General features: G+C 39.2%; 2 protein-coding genes across 2 annotated transcripts; both read left to right on the top strand.

Moving 5' to 3' along the window:
* The first annotated feature begins 202 nt into the window (after positions 1–202).
* Positions 203–10,216, top strand: LOC137096151 (granzyme A-like). The gene is made up of 5 exons (XM_067464604.1): positions 203–293; positions 2,325–2,463; positions 4,365–4,506; positions 6,062–6,337; positions 9,131–10,216. Exons 1-5 carry the CDS (start codon positions 203–205, stop codon positions 9,284–9,286), a joined length of 804 nt encoding a protein of 267 aa, XP_067320705.1. The 3' UTR covers positions 9,287–10,216.
* Positions 10,217–11,197: 981 nt separating this feature from the next.
* On the top strand, positions 11,198–18,502 carry GZMA (granzyme A). The gene is made up of 5 exons (XM_060761488.2): positions 11,198–11,288; positions 13,812–13,947; positions 15,822–15,963; positions 16,498–16,770; positions 18,086–18,502. Exons 1-5 carry the CDS (start codon positions 11,198–11,200, stop codon positions 18,245–18,247), a joined length of 804 nt encoding a protein of 267 aa, XP_060617471.2. The 3' UTR covers positions 18,248–18,502.
* Positions 18,503–22,137: the final 3,635 nt, after the last annotated feature.

Genomic DNA, 22,137 nt, shown 5'->3' with positions numbered 1-22,137 from the left:
TCTGTCTCTTTTGCTTCATATTGCATTGAGAAGGGTATTTAATGAAAATGGCATGATGAACATTTCAGGCCTAGAAATTAACAAGAGATGACTTTCAGTGTTCATACTGGAGCTATGGCAGATTTCTCGGTTTCTGACGCAATGCACATAGGAGAATAGCCAAACCCACTTCCTTTGAATATCATATATATATCTACCATTGATGCAGGGAGTAAAACGGATAGGAGCAAGAATGGCTCTCCTCTTTGACATTTGGCTTTTTATGGCCATATTCCTTCTCAGAATTTCAAGAGGTAAGTGCGCTGAATAATAGTAATCTTGTGTTTTTTCTCTCTGCAAGTATCAACTATAGGTATTTAATATGCAAAAGTATGAAATTTATAATGAAACAGCCAATGTAGCTTTGTGTTCTGTTTGTTGCAAAAATACGGATTCTTAGTATTTGCAAAAGAAGGGAGACTACAGTGAGATCCATGATATAAACTTCATGCATGTGGTTTCAACTATCACGTAATTTGTTCTTTTTTCTCACTTTACTTTTCTTTTCCTCAAATTGCATCCAAGATTCTGCAACACATGTTTCTAATTTAATGTATACCATCTATCGTTGTTGTAATTTCTGTTGTTGCTGTTGTTGTTGTTACCCTTCTTTTCTCCCAAGCATTGAAACCCAAAGCAGCGCACAATCTTAAAAATGATACAAATTAAAAGTTACAAACTAGAAATACAGCAACAACCTGCCATCATGACATCTATGTTTGAAAAGACATTAATAATACAACAACAAGGAGAGAGAAGAGGAGAGAGACTAAAGAGCTCATGCTGGCAAGCATTAAACACTGTGCTTTCCTCCTATTTCTCTATTTATGCACTTTATAATTATTTCCTGCACCGTTAAATGAATAAATCTCATATAGAAGTAAGCACTTAGCTGGTGCCTAATTTTATGGTCCTTATGTTCTTCAGTTCTGTGGGACTCAGGCATGCTCAACTTCCATTGGATGGCACTCAAGATGTTTTACTTTAACATGGAATCGTGGGGTTTGGTTAGAAAATTGTTATGTTAACAATGTGATTACTGTGCAGCGACTGAAATTTTCACCATGTGGCTTAGATAACAGAGTTTTAATACACACTTACAAGTTGACATAAGAAACCTCCCTTGCATGGAAAAGCAAAAATAGGACACTTCTCAAAAAGCAAAGCTGAGGTGGCTGTATATTTTATCCAGAGCTGGTCATATTCCCCAAGATTCTGGAGGTGGTAGTACAAAAAGGCAATTTTTGCAGTGTCATGATTATTTTAAAGGGAAGAGTCTTTTGTCTGAATGGTAATCAAAGTACTTCCTTTTGAAGATGTTTTCTATTCTAGAGCTATCCAATCCACATTTGGTTAAGGGAACCATAAGAAGGAAGAACAAGGGCCCTGAAGTTGCCCATCAGTACTTAGTGCCTAGGAACAATTCGCACTATGCAATTATAGCAGTATTATTCCACTATTATTCCGTCCTAGAGAATCATGAGGTTTGTAGTATGGTGAGCATTCTGGGCGAGATTTTTACATCCCCCTCCCCAATTTGCCAATCAAGAGATTCAGGTATTTTGGTCTACAACTCCCAGAAACCCCAGCCAGTTTACCAGCTGTTAGGATTTCTGGGAGTTGAAGGCCAAAACATCTGGGGACCCACAGGTTGAGAACCACTATTCTAAGATATTTCAGGGACAAAGTGCCACAGAGCCCTTCACTTGACATAAAACGACTTCTCATTGTCATCCACAGCACTTTGTCCCTGAAATGTATAGAAGTGTACAGAAAGACGGCAGCAGCAGGGGGTGGGGGGTGGACAGGAGATGGGGAGAATCTGTCTTCTGAGCTCCCAATGTGTCTGGAAACGAGAGAAAGTGGTTTAATACACATGAGATCTGTCAGATCTGCCCATGTTGAATTGTTTCAGTATTGTGGAGTAATTTTTTAAAATTAATGACACGGTGAGTTAAACCACTGAGCTGCTGAACTTGCTGACCAAAAGGTTGGCGGTTTGAAACCAGGAAGTGGGGTGAGCCCCATCTTCTGCCAACCTAGCAGTTCGAAAACATGCAGATATGAGTAGATCAATCGATACTGATTCTGTGGGAAGGTAATGGGTGCTCCATGCAGTCATGATGGCCACACGATCTCAGAGGTGTCTACGGACAACGCCAGCTCTTCAGCTTAGAAATGGAGATGAGCACCACCACCCAGAGTGGTGGTGAAGGATTTACTACTGCCATAATGTCTGTTTGTATCTCTTTGTAACTTACATTGGTTTTTCTTACTTCCCTTAGATCAATGTGCAGACATAATCGGAGGGAGAGAATCCATTCCACACTCAAGACCTTTCATGGCCATAGTCCAAGGAGAACACATGTGTGGAGGAACATTAATCAAATCAAAATGGGTGTTAACAGCAGCCCACTGTGAATTGTAAGTTTACATAAATTATCCTGTTTTTACAAAGTTAATCGGTATTAATTGTTGAAATCCATTTTGCAATAAACAGCTGTGTTTGCAAATCATGCTACAAAGGAGAAAAGTGCATTTGCTAGAAGAATAAGCTCCATGGTGATTTTTGTTTTTAATTATTTTTTTTATTTAGACAAATTAATAAAAAAATCTATATACCAACAAACAAACAAACAAATACAAAATTGAAAATACTTTTTTGGAAAACAATTCACTACTTCAACATTCTATACATCACAAAACATTAACTACATACAATCTATATTATCTAATCTGTCTTTACATTATTTGTATAACCTACAAGTCACTGAGTTTGTGAGTTTTGATTTCTCATTCCTCTCGTAATGCCTCATCGCCTCACAATGTAGACTGAGGTGGGATATCCAAGCTCTTGGTATACCGTCCGCCCTGTCTGTCCTTTACTTTTATGTCACAGTAATTAATTGGTGGCAGCAGTGGGATAACCAAAATATTGGTGGGATATCTGCACAGGCTGGCTGCCTATCTTTTACAGTTACACTCTCTCGGTAGTCTACATCCATTACGTGAAAAAGAACCATTGATATATCCTTTCCCCACATAATAACACTCTTTCACTTAGGAAGCATGCTTGATTTTCATGTATCAAGGCCAAAATTGCAGCACAAGTTTTAAAAATTATTTTTAATTAATTATTTGACACAAACAATCAAATATATAATCAGAAAGTATACATTCAAAAATAATGTAATGTGTCTAGATCTGTATTCAGATGGCAACTTGTGCAAAATAAGTATAACATACTTTGCCATTCAGCACAAATCTTATAGATATTATTTAGCAGAAATATAGGTCTGTAATTTTTAGGGTCTTCAATGTCTCCTAATTCTTTAAGAATTAGTGTTATAGTAACTTGCTACTACTTAAGAATATAGCGCCGATAATCCATCTAGACCGGAGCCTTTCCCATCTTTATCTCAGAGATCATCTCATCACAAATCAAAACCATCAAAATGTGTCAAATCACTTCAGTACAAGGTCTGAAAATTTTCATTTTGTAGCATTTGAAAGCAATCCTCAGCACCTTTTTTTATTCCTGTAAAATTTGTGCAGATGAATTCGGTACCTTTTGAAAACAAACTCTGCAATTTTGAATTATCTTTAACCAATTTAAACAGAGAAAATCTGTACAGTGTGAGAGTAGATTTATGTTATGCACCTTGCACTGCTGAAACATTACAGCGACATGATGCTTGCAGTAGTATGATAGCAAAGGTCCCCATGTCAGTACATTGCTACTACCCTGTTCACACAAAGGATGGAGGAGAGCAGCATCGTGCAGTAAAGTTTCTAGGAAGAAGCTCTTGGGATGTCACAAGAAGCGGGTCCTGGTTACAAGAATGATGTTAAAAGGAACATTGATGATATTATTAAGTATAATACCTTGAGCAACTGCACAAAGTATGTTTTTAAGTTAGCAAAAGAATCTCTAAAATGTGCTTTCATCCTGTGTAGTTTTTCCTCGTTGCCCTGAGCCCTGAAGTAGAGGGTCCAAGTGCTGAATCTCAGGGCCAGTGCCTGACAGCTGGCATTCCTATAACACACTCAATCAGTCAATCAATCCTTAGTGTGCAGTCATAAGCCCAACATAAACCCAACAGTGATGGTAAGATCTCCAAGCTCTAGATGGTCACTTCTCCCATGCCTTACTTCTTCCATGGCCACCTTCCTGCGGTATCATTCTTCCTTTTTATACTAGTTACACTGATGTAATTATGCTGCACCAAAATGAGCACCAATAAGATTTCAGGCAATGCATTAGTATTCTACTTGCTAGGAATGCACTTTGCATGTATTCTAATTTGTCCTCTTTATTTTTGTAGCAATGAAACCGTCAAAGTCATTCTTGGAGCTCATTCACGGAAGAAGACAGAGCATTCGAAACAGACCATTGCAGTTGCCAAACAGATTCCTCACCCAGGCTTTGTTTTCAACACATCGGATAATGATCTAATGCTGTTGAAGGTATATTGTGTAGCTGCTAACAAAAAACCAAGTATTTTTTATTTTTCCAAGTGGTTGAAAAAGGTACATTTAGGACTACAGCTCCCAGAATCCCCTTTGCCATTCTGGAGACTGGTACTTAATTTTGCTGCTGCTTTGCACTCTTTCTTGATAGGACTATTGAGCAGTGCCATCGTCTCAACAGTTTGAGAGCACTTTTTTGGTGTTCCATTCACTATTTAGTAGGAATGTGTGCCCCCGGTGGCGCAGTGGGTTAAAGCACTGAGCTGCTGAGCTTGTTGACTGAAAGGTCACAGGTTCAAATCCAGGAAGCGACGTGAGCTTCCGTTGTCAACCCTAGCTTCTGCCAACCTAGCAGTTCGAAAACAGGCAAATGTGAGTAGATCAATAGGTACCGCTGTGGCGGGAAGGTAACAGCGCTCCATGCAGTTATGCCAACCACATGACCTTGGAGGTATCTATGGACAACGCCAGCTCTTTGGCTTAGAAATGGAGATGAGCACCCACCCCAGAGTCGGACTTCATGTCAGGGGAAAACCTTTACCTTTACCTTAGGAATGTGTGTCAGGAGGGGGTCCCCAATGAAACCAATGCTGTATTTTTACTCCAGACTGAGTTACCAGTGCCACTTTAAGATAGAGGGAGTGTATGAGAGAGAGAGAGTTGTATATGCATGCACACATGCATATTTTCTTCAAGAGGGGAGATAGATAAAGCCCTAAAACCTCCATAATTTCTGTTAAATAGTCTTAATTTTGCCTCATTAAGATAAGTGCAACATGCTTTAGTCATCAAAACTCTTACTGATTTCGGTGCTTTTTAAGAATGACAATCTATTGGATTTGAGACATTGTCCTGAGATTTTGCAAATATTTTGGAACTCATTCATGCATGATATCAGCAGGTGATACAGAGGTCGTCAACATGGGCCTAGTAACCCATACTTGCTTGGCTACATATGTCCCAGATTTCATTTCTGAAATATCAGAGCATGGGAAATACATTGGACAAAAAAAACAAAAAGAAATGGTTACTCATATCCATGCTATAAGGGGATTCTTCAAGCTGTCCTTCAAAAAAGTAACTTTTTCAAGATCTTGGTGGACGAGTGACCTTGGTATTACTATCATTGATCCACTTTGTTATGTCCCCTTTGTTAGGCTTTAGATGCAAAGCTGGGGACAGTAGGATAACAGGCGTCATACCTTCCTTCCTCTTTCTCTGCTTTCTGCACTCTCATACATCAATTTTATCTCCCAAACAGTTAAGTTGCAAATCTTAAAGTTGCTGTCCACTGAAATGTCCAAAAGCATGCAACTGGTAGGAATGGACAGAAGCCTTAACAGATTATGACTGGGGAACACAAAGCAAGAGATGGAAGTTGCCCCTAGCAGACAGTCAGCCCAACCGTTAGGCATAGTCATTTCATAGGTGTCATAGCTAAGTGGAGATTTTGAATCTTGGTTTCTTTCCTCATGCATTGTTGTTCTCTCTCTCTTCTCTCTCTCTCTCTCTCCCCCACCCCTTCCTCCCTTCCCCTTTTAACCCACCAAAGCTTAAGCGTTCAGCCAAGATTAATAGATATGTGTCCATCATCAAGCTCACTCAAACTTCCGCTGACATAAAAGCAGGTACTCGGTGTCTTGTAGCTGGCTGGGGAAGAATTTACAAGATACTCCCGATTCATTCTGATACACTGCAAGAAGTGAATGTTACCGTCATTGACAGAAGAATCTGTAGTGATCACAACCATTATGGTTCCTCCCGCCATCTCATAACAAAGAATATGGTGTGTGCTGGTGACAAAAAAGGCAGGAAAGATTCATGTTCGGTAAGAATTTTTATTTACAAGTTCATTACTCTTGCTAGGAGCTGCAGTGGCGCAATGAGTTAAACCCTTGTGCCGGCTGAACTGTTGACCCACTGACCTGAAGACCTGAAGGTCAGTGGTTCGAATCCGCCAGACGGAGTGAGCTCACATCTGTCAGCCGCAGCTTCCCATGCATGGACATGAGAGAAGCCTACCACAGAATGGGTTGTTGTAGGTTTTCCAGGCTATATGACCATGTTCTAGAGGCATTTTCTCCTGACGTTTCGCCTGCATCTATGGCAAGCATCCTCAGAGGTAATGAGGTCTGTTGGAGGTAGGAAAATGGGTTTATATATCTGTGGAAACACCAGGGTGGGACAAAGGACTTTTGTCTGCTGGAGCTAGGTGTGAATGTTTCAACTGACCACCTTGATTAGCATTTACCACAGAATGGTAACACATCCAGGCATTCCCTGAGTAACGTCCTTGCAGACAGCCAATTCTCTCACACCAGAAGCAACTTGCTGTCTATACTCAATTCACTTCTAACACGATGTTTTTTAAAAATTACTCTTCCTGAGCAAAAATGTTAAATCCCTTGTGATTCAGTCCTTGGGTCTGAAAAATTACTTCTGATTTGCTTCGTACAGTCAACACCTCCACATTTTCGTGGCTTAGGGGCACAAGACTCCCACAAAAGCAAAAAAAAAAATCCAGAAATACAAGACCCACTATTTTTTAATCTGAGAGAACTCCTGCCATGGAATCCCTGGGTCCTGCAACTCAACTCTATATTCAACTTCTCTCAGACATCAAGCACAGAATCAGGCTGGAGAAGCTACAAATGCCTAATGAAGTGTTCTCTCTAAGAACCTCTAGTTCCTGGGGTTCACCTCTATTGTCAACCTCTGCCAGAAATTGACCATGGAGTCACACAAGAGGACCTTAGAGATTTCTAGAGAGAACATATCAATAAAATTCACTCAAAAAATCCAATCTTTATGTAAATTAAAATCCAAGCCCTATAATTATTTTACAAAAATGCCTCTAGTGCTCCTGGAAGTACCATATGGAAAAATCCACATGGTGCTATAAAGATACAGTTTCATATGGACATTATAATATTCATGGTTTGGGAACCTATGGAAAATCCATACATGTCCCATGTGTCTTTGATGTTTTGTTTGAAAAGAAGGACTACTTTACAAAAACAATCAGTGTCCAATTTGGGGATTAATGCTAGATGGTGGAATCCATCTAGAGAATAAGGTTCAAATATCTGCTCAGCCATGGAAACCCACGCATGGTAACATTGGGCGAATCACAGTCCCTCAGAAGAGGCAAAGGCAGACCCCTCTGAACAAATCTTTCCAAAAAATACTCCGTGAGAGGGGTCACCATTAGTTAGAAACAACCTGAAAGCACACAACAGTCATGAGCAACCATCCAGCCACCTCTGTTCTTGTTTCTTGTGAAGATTTATGGGGATTTGTTGCATTATTCAAAAGGAACAATGGATGGTATAATTCATTGCTTCCAAGCCATAGTTTAGAGACTGGATGGCCATATGTCGGTGGGGGGGGGGGGGGGTTGCTTTGAATGCAATATTCCTGCTTCTTAGCAGGGGGTTGAACTGGATCGCCCATGAGGTCTCTTCCAACTCTATGATTCTATGATTCATTGCTTTCAAGCCCTAGTCTAGAGACATCTTAATGCTCTTAAGAAAATTATCTAGACTCAAGGCATCCATACATGTGTACGTATCCTCAAATCCCCTGTTGACTTTGGTGGCCCCATGAGCTTGATGGTTTTTCCAGTCCTTTTCTCCAAAATATGGCCCACAGCACCTGGTATTCACTGGTGGTTTCCCATTTAAGTACTAACCAGAACTTACTTAATTTAGCTTCCACAATCAGACATAATCTGGTGCCTTTATGGAAAGAGTTGATAGAATAAAATTTTGAGTTCTACCACAGATATCAAAATGTATCAGACCTTTACTATTAATTGTCCCTTTAGAGTTTCAACTCTCATTGGAAACTCAGGAGGTGCATCCAGTCAATGAAGAAACTACTGGCCTAAGTGGCCCTTGGTCTGTCTCATGCTGGGTCTACTCTGCCATATAATGCAGTTTCAGAATGGAGATTTACTGCATTGAATTGGATTATAAAGCAGTGCAGACTCATATAAATCAGTTCAATGAAGACAGTCTGCATTCTGGGACTGCATTATATGGCAATGTCGATTCAACTTCTATATATAGTGGCTTCCTTTGTTCTTGATCAGAGGCTGAAAACAACATATTCAGAGGCTGAATATAACTAACCTCTGATGTAATTATTACTCAGCAAGCAATACATTTGGAATATACTATTATCTCCTTTAAATATTTAACTGTGAGACATCACAAAGAGCAAAATTAACCTTTTTAGATTTTTTTAAAAATATATCTTCTGACTATCCCTTTTAAAATGTCCTGGCTTTATTTCTAACATATGTCTGCAACCTATTTTATATACCTATTTTATATATAAAGCACCCAACAACACAAGCCTAATTTCTACTCATACGCAAGTCACTTTGTGTTCACTCAGGTTCACTTTTGAATAAATTGAAAAACACGACTGTAGAATTCTGATGAACATTTAGCAAAGAGGCAGAAGAAGGTACTGTTAGAAAAATGTACCAACGCTAGGATTACATTTCTCAACATTCTCCTTATGATATTGTTCTGATAATATATATTTTTAAAGAAAAATACAAATCTACTTCTGTGAATAATAAAATAAACTCTGCACTTTCCTTTTTTATCAGGGTGATTCTGGTGGCCCTTTGATATGCAACGGGGAACAAAAAGGCGTGGTTTCTTTTGGAGAAGGATGTGCAGACAGTCGCTACCCTGGTGTTTATGCTCGTCTTGGAAAGAACCAGCTTGACTGGATAAGGAAAATCACAAGGGGTTACTTGTAGATTGGTTTTTTGTGGGAGGGAAACTATGCATTTCTTTTAAATTTCTTTGTTTCTTCTTCTTATGCCTGTGTTGTTCATCCTAGCAATATCCTATGAGGTGCTTCAGCTGTTGCCTATCAACCGCTTAATAGAATCAGACTGTGTAATGTGTTTTAAAGGAGAGGCCATGAAAAGCGCATAATCTCGTATGAGGTTTAGATGCCTGGGTTCATTTCAACTGCTGTATTATAGAGAAAAGGCATCTTTGGCTTGATGAGAAAGAAATGTCAGCTGAGCCGAGAAAAGGGAAAACAACAATGAGATGACTTAAAGAACAAAGTGAATGGTTACAGCCCCTTTCCCTTTCCATGTTTTTAGGATAGGGGAAGACCAACTTGCCATTTGTTTGCTTCATTAAAAGCCTTAAAGATTTACAAGGCAGACTTCAGGGAGTTCTCCTTGGTCTAAATCCGATTGCTAATCCCAATTACAGTAACTTCTTTATATCAATGAAGTTGAGATTAATGTTGGCTTATCATTCAACAGTTAATTCAATTAGTTAATTTTAGGTGGTGATGACAGGCAAAATCAATTTAAGCCTACTGTGCCTTATAGTTGGCTGATTTAGCCCCATGGATTTTGCGATTGCTTGAAGCTATGCTTTATCAAATGCTGGTATTGTTTTGTTCTGAGAATACTGCCATAGTTCCTTGGAATGTGCTTGATGCCAATTCTCACACAAGGTCATTTAGATGTGATATCTACCTGAAGAAATGTAGAATCCAATGAAGAAGCAATTGTGGCAACAAAATGTGACCAATCTACTAATGCTGGAGCAGGTGGCAGAGAGAAAGAAAAATGCTGTTGGTTAGTAGGTTTTAAAATGACTTGACAATGGATAAATGTGCATGCTTGCTTTATGAATGATCAGCACCCATTTCTGCAGAAACTGAATAAAAGCTTTGTTTTCATCATCCATCCCTGTGTGTTAATTGGCTACAGTGCAATGAGTATGAATCCGCTGTCCTTTTGGGTTACAACAATTTGACTAGCAACTAGATGCTGGTCCTTGAATTTAGGTGGTATCCAAAAGAAAGATGCCATTCTAACTTTCGTACACATACACTCACAAAATCACCCCTGCATCCATCACTTCATGTATTTATTTATTTACTTACTTACTTACTTTCTCCTACACTGGAAAGCAAGGCAGTTTACAAAAACAAAAAAATGTTACAAGCATGTAGTTAAAAACATACATAAATGGAGATTAAAAGAGTTTTCAACTAACTACAGAGATCGCAGTCAGATATCCCAAGTCAGATGTCTCAAGGAGCAAGCATAGCTGGTACACTAGATTTAACTGATCAGATACAGAAGCCTCGGCATCCAGGTTTAGGGCTGAATTCAGGAAAACATCCAAACTGTGAATTCATCAGTACATCAGATCTGGGCAGGGTCCTGTGACAAGTTGCAAAGGTCCTCACTGGAAGAAGACTGGAGGCAGCACTACATATTGTCCCAATTTCCAGCACTTCAGAAATGCTTCTGGAATGTGCCAAAAGGTGTGCCTATAACAGCTTCATCATGATAGCTATGTCCCTTCTGGCAATATCTTGATCAATATTTCTTCCCTACATTGTTAGAACATTTGTTTGTGGTTTTGGTATTCTTATTTTAAACACTGAAAGGCCTTATTACCACATCCCTATGAGGCAAGACTTGAGAACTCTTTCTCTTTCGCTTCATATTGCATTGAGAAGGGTGTTTAATGGAAATGGCATGATGAACATTTCATGCCTAGAAATGAACAAGATATGACTTTCAGTGGTCATATTGGGACTTTGGCAGATTTCTCGGTTTCGGAAAGAATGTACGCATGAGAAAGAAACCAAAGCCACTTCCTTTGAATATCATATATAAATATAATTGATGCATGAGGTAAAACACAAAGGAACAAGAATGGCTCTCCTCTTTGACATTTGGCTTTCTATGGCCATATTGCTCCTCAGAAGTCCCAGAGGTAAGTGTGCTGCTGCATAATTATCTTTGTTTTTTTTCCTGCAAGGTATTGGCTATAGATATTTAACATGCATACACTGTGATATTATGGAAAGAAACAGCCAATGTAGCCATTTGTTCTGTTTGTTACAAAAAATACAGATTCTCGTTATTTGCAAAATGAGGGAAAATTACAATGAGATCCATGATGTGAATCAAAACTTCATGCATGTGATTTCAATCACCACATGTGTTTTTTTGGTTTTTTTTTCACTTCACATAATGAAGCAGTACTTCTTAAATTACAACTGGCTGAGTTATATCACTTTGATCCTAGTGCCCACATTGCAATATTTATTTAGTTGCTGGGGATTTCGTTTAAAAAAGCTCGCATTTCATGTGTTTGCGAAAGTGGCAATTACACTGAGTTCTGGCACTCCCATTGCATACTGTTTATGATCAGAAAAACTGACATTCCTTTCCTCAGAATGCATCCAGGATTCTCCCTACACATGTTTCTAATATAATACATACATTTAGTAGTAGTAGTAATAGTAGTAGTAGTAGCAACATCCCACTTTCGTCTCAGAACGGAGTCCCAACATGGCTCGTGATCTTAAAAACTATACCATCTAAAACCTAAAAAATAGTATGAAATCTGGATTTTCAATCTGGACTTGAAAAGACATGGATAAGAGAAGAAGAAGGATGGAGAACAAGAGATAGGCTAAAGAGCACATTCTAGAGAGCATGAAACATGGTGTGCATTCCTCTTATTTCTCTATTTATATATAAACATGTTATATATTTTTCTTGCATCATTAAATCAATAAATCTATATTAAATGTAAGCACTTAGTTGGTACCCAATTTTATGGTGTTTAATGTTCTTCACTTCTCAGCTTACTCAACTTTCCCTGGATGACACTCAGCATTTACAACCTTTTAAAATGGAATTGGCAGGTTTGGTTAGGACATTGTATGTTAGCTGTCTGATTTCTGTATAGCAACTATACACTGGTCCATACACTGGTCCATATAGCTGGGATAACAGGATTTTGATGCAGACATTAAAGGCATTTATTGTTTTGACATGAAAGTGAGCTAATGCTGGTACCTCCACTAAAGCTCCTCTATGGAAGAGGCATGATCTGTCCAGCCCACTAGACATACATGACAGTGCAACAATAGCATAACAAATTCATGTTGCCTGGAACAGCAAAACTAAGGAAAGTTGGCACACAGCAAAGCTGGGGTGGCTATATATCTTATTCAGAGCTGGACATATCCCCCAGGTTCTGGTAATCCAAAAAGACAATTTTTCCAAAGTCTTGATTATTTTAAAGAGAAGAGTCGTTTGTCTGAGTACTAGCCTAGCATCTGGAGATTATTGTTGTTTTATGGCTATCTTACATTTTGGTTTTAATAATAATGCCTGCCTATCCCTGGTGGTACAGCAGGTTAAACCATTGAGCTGCTGAACTTGCTGACCAAAGGTTGGTGGTTTGAATCCTGGGAGCAGGGTGAGCTCCCGCTGTTAGCCCCAGCTCCTGCCAACCTAGCAGTTCAAAAACATGCAAATGTGAGTAGATTAATAGGTACCGCTTCTGCGGCAAGGTAATAGCACTACAAGCAGTCATGCTGACCACATGGCCTTGAAGGTGTCTATGGACAACGTCGATTCTTTGGCTTAGAAATGGAGATGAGCACCACTCCCCAGAGTCAGACACGTTTAGACTTAATGTCAAGGGAAACCTTTACCTTTGCTATCCCTGTGGTTCAAAGAGGAGTGAAACATGGTTAAAACAAACGATAAAACATTATTAACACATACAACCCAATACACAGAGTTAAAATACAAGGCTGAAGACTGGTAGGAAGGAAGAACAAGTACTCTCAAGTTGCCCATCAGAACTTAGCATTTGAGGGCCATTCACACTACACAGTTATAGCACTATTATTCCGCTTAACCATTCTATGGAATCAAGGAGTTTGTAATATGGTGAAACCCTGGATCATTCTAGGTGAGAATTATAAATGCCCTTCCTAATCTCCTAGTAAAAGGATTCTGCAGGAACCATGGCAGCTGAAATGGAATAATCGCACTATAACTGCATTGTATGAATTACCCCCCGGATTAACGGATACACATATGTTCTGTTCACAGTCTTAAATGTATCAAACAATATAAGTAGATTTTTTTTAAAGTATTTTGTCTTTTTTTGTAGTGTGGGGGATGTATTTCTTGGAGAATGTGAACACTTTTTGTATTTGATGATTGTCAAACTTCTTTTATAGCAGCATTTGTGTGATTGCGTGTGTGAGAGAGAAAGACAGAGAGAGAGGAAGAGAGAGAGTTTACAGCACCTTGTATTCATTGGGAGTCTCTTATTCAAGTACTGATCTCATTTAGCTTCCAAGATCAAACAAACTTTGGTGCCCTTGTGGTACTTACTAGGATTTAGCAGTTTTGTTACTGATGAACTCTAGCATAATGTCTGTTTATGGCTCATTGTAACATGCATTTGCCTCTTTTTTCCACTTAGATCAGTGTGCAGACATAATCGGAGGGAGAGAATCCATTCCACACTCAAGACCTTACATGGCCATAATCAACGTCGGAGAATGTGGAGGAACATTAATCAAACCAAACTGGGTATTAACAGCAGCCCACTGCAAAGTGTACGTTTACATAAATTATCCTGTTTTTACAAAGTTAATCAGTATTAATTGTTGAAATCAACTTTCTAATAAACAGCTGTGTTTGCAAATCACGCTACAAAGTAGAAAAATGCATTGGCTAGAAGAATAAGCTCTACTGTGTTTATTGTTTAACAAATATCTGCACTAACACTGTAATTTTACGACATCTATCCTAGTCTCCTTTTTACTAAGTTAATTAGCATCACTTGTTGTGTTTGTAAATCATGCAGTGAGGTCGCAAATTGCTTTTGCTAGCATAAGCTTCTGGGTGCAAGCTCCTTGTTCGACAAAAATATGTTTTAGGCTCATATTATACATGGTCATGACTATGCCATGCATTTTATGAGCCTAAATGCCATGGTCCTGGGATTTCAGAACCAAACCTGAGATCTAGGATTTTATTGCACTGAAGTAGCAAACTAGCATAGAAACCGAAGATACGACATGTCGGTTGCTGAGTTGCCATCCTCCCCACAACAAAGCTGTACCCTGCTATTGACAAGCAAAACCCATGAATAGCCTAGGCTATGGTACTGCAGTCTATCTGGTGGTGTGAAGATCCCAGGTGCTTCTGCACTGGTATGCCATTAACAAGGGATTGTTCCCTTCTCCTACTCTCCCTTCATAGTTGTATAAAGAATTTAAATTATTTACTTACTTACTTATTTTCTTTCTGTAGAATTGTGAAGTATTTTTAACAGATTTTTTTAAAAAACCAATAAAAGTGGCAAAAGGAGAGAGTGGATTAACCTCTAACTGCAGCAGTGGGTCCTTGCACTGCCAAAGCTTCACAGTTGCATGCAACTTTCAGCATGCTAGAGGGATGGTCCCCATGACAAAAGGTTTCTACTTATCAAAGGTGCAGGATAGTAGCATCATGCAATAAATCCCTAGAAAGAGCCTTTTGGGATGTCGCAGGAAGCAGGTTACAAGGATGATGCTATAATGGGCATTCCCTGTTGGTGTCATTAAGTATAACGCCTTGAAAATTTGCACAAAGTGTACCATTTAGATTTTTTAAAACACATAATCTAAAAATGTGAAAAGGCAGTGCTTTCATCCTGATGTTCTTTCTCTCTGCCCTGAACCATGGAGTAGAGAAGTGGTTCCCAACTTTTTTAAATCAGGGACAACTTGACCAGGGACCACTTTGGCGATGGATCACTTGACCAGGGAATACTTTGACCAGGGACCACTTGACCAGGAACGACTTTTACCAGGGTCCAGTCTCCAACATTAATACCAAAAGGGTTGCAAATCTGTTTTTGGTCAACTTTAGATTCAGATTGATTATTTGGGGTGCTCATTCAGAAAATTGCATTGGGTGGACCACATCAGTTCTAGTTTCTGATACAGAACATATGCCATCCAATAGTCACCATTCCCTTCCCCACAGAAAACCATATTTAATAATCTAGAGTCGCTGACCTTATTTTAGGTCTTGCGGCCTACTAGTGGGCTGCGGCCCACGTGTTGGGATCCACTGGAGTAGAGGGTACAGGAACTATGTCTCAGAACCAGAGTATGACAGATGGCAAACACATAACCCTCTCAAGCCATCGATTCTTATTGTGCAGTTATAAGCCCAACACAAATCCAACAGGGTTCTACAGCCTTGGTGAGATCTCCCAGCTTCCAGCAAACTACTTCCTCTAGTAAGCTACTTCCTCTTCTCCTGTGCCTTACTTCTTTCATGGCCATCCGCCATTCTTTCTTCTAATGCTACATGCATTGATGTAACTTATGCTGCACTAAAAGGAGCATAAATAAGAATCCCAGCAACACATTCATATTATACACTTGTTCAGAATGCACTTAGTTTGTCTTCTGATTTGTCCTCTTTACTTTTGTAGTGGAAAAAACACCAAAGTAATTCTTGGAGCTCATTCACTGAAGAAAGCAGAGCCTTCAAAGCAGAACTTTGCAGTGACTAAATGGTTTCGTTACCCATGCTTCAATGAAGAAGCAAAAGATAATGACCTAATGCTGTTACAGGTATATATGTCTAATACGGCCTTATTCTTCCTACAAGTTACCCAGATTCTTTCCTCTAATCAGCCACGGAATGAACAGCCACAGACTTGTACCTAATATTATTGTTGTCTGGCATAGCATTGCACTTAATTCCCCGGCCCCCTAGAATTTTTTGGGCTTGCACAAATCTTGGCCCAGCCTTTTAAATTTTTAATTGCCTTGAACAGGCAGGTTACTTTTAATATATGTGTGTTATGGAGACAATTTTTATGCTTATATTTTGTTAATATTATGGTTATGTTGTTTTTACTCTGTATGTTTTGTGATGTTACTTGGGAACTCCTCTGAGTCCCCTCGGGGAGATGGAGCGGTATATAAATAAAGATTATTATTATTATTATTATTATTATTATTATTATTGGGGAAAATGGTATATTGTGATTCAGGGTTTGTCAGCATGGTGACTTCATGGGTGTCATAGCTAAGTGGAGATTGAATCTGGGCTTCTTTTGTCATTGTTATTGTCTTTCTCTTTCCCATCTCACTCAAATTAAGCTTAACAGTTCAGCCAAGATTACAAAACAAGTAGCCACAGTCAAGCTCACCAGACTTGCCACCGACATCAAGACTGGTACTCAGTGTCTTGTAGCTGGCTGGGGAATTATTCGCAATGGAGACAAAAAGCCATCTGATACACTACGGGAAGTGAATGTCACTGTCATTGAAAGAAGGCTCTGCAATGACAACAAACACTATAATTCCAACCCTGTGATAACAATGAATATGGTGTGTGCTGGTGACAAGAAAGGAGGGAAGGATTCCTGTGCGGTAAGAATGTTTATTTAGCAATTCAGCACTATTGTAGGGCAAAAATGTGAAATATCTTGTGAAAGCCTTTGCTCCTGAAAAAATACTTCTGTTTTGCTTTGTACAGTCAACTCTTCCACATTCTCTGGGATAAGAGGTGCAGGACTCCACAAAATTTAAAAAAAAACACTATTTTTTTAACCTGTCTTGGAATCTCTAGGGCATTGAACATAGAATCACACCATAGGAAGTACAAATGCCTAAAGGAGTGCTCTCTCTCAGAATCTCTAGTTCCAATTCAGCACTATGATCACCTTCTGCCAGAAACACTATGGTCACCTTCTGTCAGAAAGAAATCATATTAGAGGAACTAGGGACTACTAGACAGAACATATTAATGAAATCTGCAAATCAAATCTGCAAAAGTGAAACCCACCAATGTGGAGAATAGATTATAGTTCAGTCTTTATGCAAACTGAAAGACTGAACATTCTTCCAAATGTAACATTCTTCCAAAATGTCCTTAGTGCTGCAGAAAGCATCAGTGGCATAATTTCCTATGTGGTGCTTTAAAGCTCTGGTACAAAATGGAAATTATACTTTTAATGTCTTGTGGATCATTAGCAGGCTTTTAGGGAACCTGTGCATGTTCCATGTGGCTTTGACATGTTTTAAAAGGACTACTTTTCAAAACAAAGCCATGGTCAGTTTGGGTGCCAGTACCAGTATGATGTAGTGGTTTTAACATCCCACTCGTGTGTGCTTTGGCCTTGTTACAAAAGTGGGGGGGGGGGGGGAATTAAAGGGCACCTTCCAAATGCCAAATAGACACAAAACCAAAAATGTTTAATATTTCAAAATGCTTATTTAAATAAATAAAGATTTGTAACACCAGACCTTCAAAAACATGGAAATGTGGGAGTTCAAGGAATGCACAACTTTGAACTTGTGAACTATGGAAATTGTGCAGTTCTTCTATTAAAAAGTAAACAAAAAGGTTATAAAGACAGATTGGGAGAAGTCACATCCCTGCCTGAATGATAAATTGAAAGTGTTTGAAGCACATTTTAAAAGGGTTTATGCAGTCAGACGAGGGGCTAGGAAGGCAGGCTTCCTTCTCAGCCAAGAAAGGTTTACAACTTGTTTTCTAAGACTTGTGTGAAACCATCCTTAGTAAATGGACAGAAGGGGGCACTCAGAAAAATAAATGTTGTTTTTACATTTTTCAGCATTATCCTAATGATATTGTTGCAATATATGATCTTTGTAAACAGTGGCTCTATCTATATCTGTGAATAGTAATGCGAATTCCCCGCCTTCCTTTTTTTTAAACCAGGGTGACTCTGGTGGTCCTTTGATATGCAACGGGGTACAAAAAGCTGTGGTCTCATTTGGAGGGAAGAAGTCATGTGGAAGTGAACAGTTCCCTGGTGTTTATGCTCTTCTCAGAAAGGCTCATCTCGACTGGATAAGGAAAACCACAGGGGGTGACTTGTAGATTATTATTTTTTTAATCATGAATTTCTTTAAAGATTCTTCACTTCTTTTGTTTGCACATGTATTGTTCATCCTTGTAATATCCTGCCAGGTGCTTCAGCTGTAGCCTATCACCTGCATAATAGAATTGGTTTGCTGATTTGATGTACTTTCTTTACCTGGAGGGCCACATGCTGTGCACCACTGATGAAACCCTTGGGTGTGCTTGTGTATATATATGCATGTCTTACGACAATCCCATGAATTTGTGCAAAAATACCATGACATCCATAGGGTTGCCAAAAGTCAACAATTAACTTGAAGGCACACACAAATGTCTTTTCATAGGGCTTCCTTGGACAAGAACTAAACAGAGAAGATTTTGCCAGTTCCTTCCTAGTGTCACCTGAAGAAAACCCATTCAGTTAATAAGTGAACATAAAACAATTCGGGGATAGTTTTAATGGATCTTCTTCATTTCGAACAAGCCATGATTATCCATGGTGCTCACTCCATTGCAACTACAATTGTAAGGAGCGGAGATGTAAAACATTTGATACACATGTAGTGAGAAGATTCAACTTTGTCTCTCCATCCATCACTCAGTCCTATCTGCAAACATAAACAAAACTGAATGTGAAACTTCCTGTTCTTAGCAGCACTGTTTCTCTGTAATTTCTTTATTCAACATCAAAAGAATATAATTTTCCCCACATTCTTTGAATTCAAACCACAGAGGAAGCCAAAACCCCTGATTTTTTTATGCTGTATTCAAGATCTGGCTGTACAAACATGACAGAGCAAGAAAAATAACCTCTGAAATGCATTACATCAATGTAAATCAAATATTTAGGTATCAGGGCTACCAGTGGAAAGAGAAATTCCTTATGGGAATCATATTCGAAATGTACATGCAATTTATAAAAGACTTAGTTATACATTAAAAAGAACACACTTTTAAGTTTCTTCATCTTTCCCTTTTATGGAATTTCAGGGGTTTGATATCTCACTACTTCAAAGTAATATGACATCTCTTTCATAAAAGCACCAAGAAGTCTTAATGCTGCCTCTGGTGAAAGTACTGACTAAGTATTGAGTTTTAGGCCCGTCGCAAACTAGGTTTCTGCTGGAGAAATCCTTGCTAGCAAGTCCCTGACGTCATGAGCCTGCGCCTCTCTCCCCGCCCCTTTCTCCGCCCCTTTCTCTTTGCGAGCGTGGTTTTTCCTTTGCTAGGGCAGCATTGCCCGCATTTTCTCTCAGTTGAATTCAGCCAACTGAGAGAAAATGCGGGCAATGCTGCCCTAGCAAAGGAAAAACCACGCTCGCATGGAGAAAGGGGCAGAGAAAGGGGCGGGTGAGAGGCGGAGTCTCGTGACGTCAGGGACATGCTAGCAAGGTTTTCTCTCGCAGGAACAGAGTTTGCGACGGCTCTAAAGGCTTTAAGAGCTCATTCCCACAGAAACAATGTATTTGGCAGAGACAGTCCTGATTATACTATGTCATCCCACTTTTTCAGTTGCTTTTAAATTGTCCCAGGTTCTATCTACTACTACTACTCCTTGATCCTTGGCTTATTTCAATTGCTGGAAATTAGACTTGAAGTGTAAAACTAGCTTGCGCTCCGCATAGTCAGGGCTGAAGTGGAAAGAAGTCAATGTATGCCTTTTCCAATGGGCTCAGGCAAAAGGAAACTGTCACAGCCTTTTCTGGATTGTAGATCCTTCCTTATTAATAATTTGTTACCCATGTGACCACAGGTTGATGTTGGTTTGCCACACATATCCTAGTTTTCATCTGTAAAATGATGGAAGGTATGAAACTAGGTTAGAATAGATACTGGTATTTAGATGCTACTTGGTCAGGATTATTTTAGATATTAGGTCTAACTCTAGAAGTGAGAGAAGATGCTATTTCACAAGCAAAATATGACTAATCTATTAATGTCAGGGCCGATTGCAGAGATAAAGTGTGGTTAGTTCGAAAGTTTCAAGAAGACTTGTAAATGGATAAATGTGTATGCTTGCTTTATGAATGATGGTCAAGCACCCATTTCTGCAGAAACTGAATAAAAGCTTTGTTTTTACCCTCCATCCCTGTGTGTTAATTGGATACTGTGCAATGGACATGAATCTCTTGGCCTTTTGGGTTACAACAATTTGACTAGCAATTAGATCTTGGTCCTTGAATTTAGATAGTTCCCCAAAAAAATGCCCTCTTTCCTGGAACCCTACACAGACACACTTTCCTACACACACTCTCTCACTTTAGTTCACAAATGAAAATCACTCCATGTAGCATCATCTCATTTATTTCCTTTCTTTCTCCTGAACTGGAAAACAAGACAGTTAAAAAAAACAGAAAGACATAATAAGTATGTGGCTAAAAACATATATGAACTCTTTTTTTGTTGTTGTTGTGTCAGGAGTGACTTGAGAAACTGCAAGTCACTCCTGGTGTGAGAGAATTGGCCGTCTCATGTCCCCACATGAGGAGCTAGAGCTGATAGAGGGAGCTCATCCCCACTCTCCCCGGATTCGAACCTGTGACCTGTTGGTCTTCAGTCCTGCTGGGGGCTCCTAATATATATGTGTGTGTGTATGCTCTGTGCATAATAATGCTCTGTGCATAATGAGTACCTTAAAAACCATAATGCTCTGTGCATAATGAGTACCTTAAAAACAAAAGAACCAATGAACGAAATCTCACCAAATTTGGCAACAAAACGTCTCACAACACAAGGAGTGACCATCACTCAAAAAAATTATGATTTTGTCATTTGGGAGTAGCAGTTGCTGGGATTTATAGTTCACCTACAATCAAAGAGCATTCTGAACTCCACCAAAGATGGAATTGAACCAAATGTGGTACACAGAACTCCCATGACCAACAGAAAATACTGGAAGGGTTTGGTGGGCATTGACCTTGAGTTTGGGAGTTGTATTTCACCTACATCCAGAGAGCACTGTGGACTCAAACAATGATGGATCTGGACCAAACTTGGCACAAGCACTCAATACGTCCAAATGTGAACACTGTGGGACTTTGGGGAAAATAGACCTTGACATTTGGGAGTTGTAGTTACTGGCATTCACAGTTCACCTACAATCAAAGAGCATTCTGAACCCCACAAACGACAGAATTGGGGCAAACTTCCCACACAGAACCCCCATGACAACAGAAAATACTTAAGGCCATCCAGTCCAACTCCCTTCACAGGGAAAGAAAATGTAATCAAAGCCCTCCTGACAAAGAGCCATCCAGCCATAGATATAGATAAATATGATTCACACACGCACATAGTATCATAGTTTTGAAAGGGATTCCTAAAGAACAATTATATGTTGCATATAATTGTTCTTTAGGACAATTACATGCAACATATAATTGTAGCCAATCAGACAATCTCCACATCAACACTGACAAAGAAACTACAAATACTGTTTACCCACAAACATAAAGAAATTACATATATTAGAAACCAACACTTTCTCATTACATTATTTTCCAGATCACCAGACTGGGCCACGCGTGCCAGCAACGCATGGCACGGGACAGCATATATATATATATATATATATATATATATATATATATATGAACTGAGAACAAATCAATCAACAAAATCCAGATCAGATGTCTCAAGGAACAACTGCAGCTGGCACACCAGCTTAATTGAGCAAATACAGAAGCCTTACCATCCTGAGTTCAGGAATACATCCAAACTGTGAATTTGCATCTTCAGCAGAAGTATAACCACCATATCCATCACAGGCTGAATCCTAATTCCCTGACCAGGACCACCTCTGCCTTTCAGTATCTTTACTATCATCCAGTATATCACTGCAAAATATATTGACAATAGTATATGGATGTGGGGAAGGAATGCCTCCAGGGCTGAGACATTACAAATCT

Source organism: Anolis sagrei, chromosome 2 (genome assembly GCF_037176765.1).
Source record: "Anolis sagrei isolate rAnoSag1 chromosome 2, rAnoSag1.mat, whole genome shotgun sequence".
Taxonomy (NCBI): domain Eukaryota; kingdom Metazoa; phylum Chordata; class Lepidosauria; order Squamata; family Dactyloidae; genus Anolis; species Anolis sagrei.
Note: the sequence above shows the minus strand (reverse complement) of the source record. Positions and strands in the feature narration are given on the sequence as shown.

Bases quoted from the DNA above. Each gene is read 5' to 3' on its own strand.
- LOC137096151 (XM_067464604.1), top strand. From the start codon at position 203: ATGCAGGGAGTAAAACGGATAGGAGCAAGAATGGCTCTCCTCTTTGAC. The intron at 2,464-4,364 runs GTAAGTTTACAT...TTATTTTTGTAG, and splicing joins ACAGCAGCCCACTGTGAATT to CAATGAAACCGTCAAAGTCA. The intron at 4,507-6,061 runs GTATATTGTGTA...AACCCACCAAAG, and splicing joins ATGATCTAATGCTGTTGAAG to CTTAAGCGTTCAGCCAAGAT.
- GZMA (XM_060761488.2), top strand. From the start codon at position 11,198: ATGCATGAGGTAAAACACAAAGGAACAAGAATGGCTCTCCTCTTTGAC. The intron at 11,289-13,811 runs GTAAGTGTGCTG...TTTTCCACTTAG, and splicing joins GCTCCTCAGAAGTCCCAGAG to ATCAGTGTGCAGACATAATC. The intron at 15,964-16,497 runs GTATATATGTCT...ACTCAAATTAAG, and splicing joins ATGACCTAATGCTGTTACAG to CTTAACAGTTCAGCCAAGAT.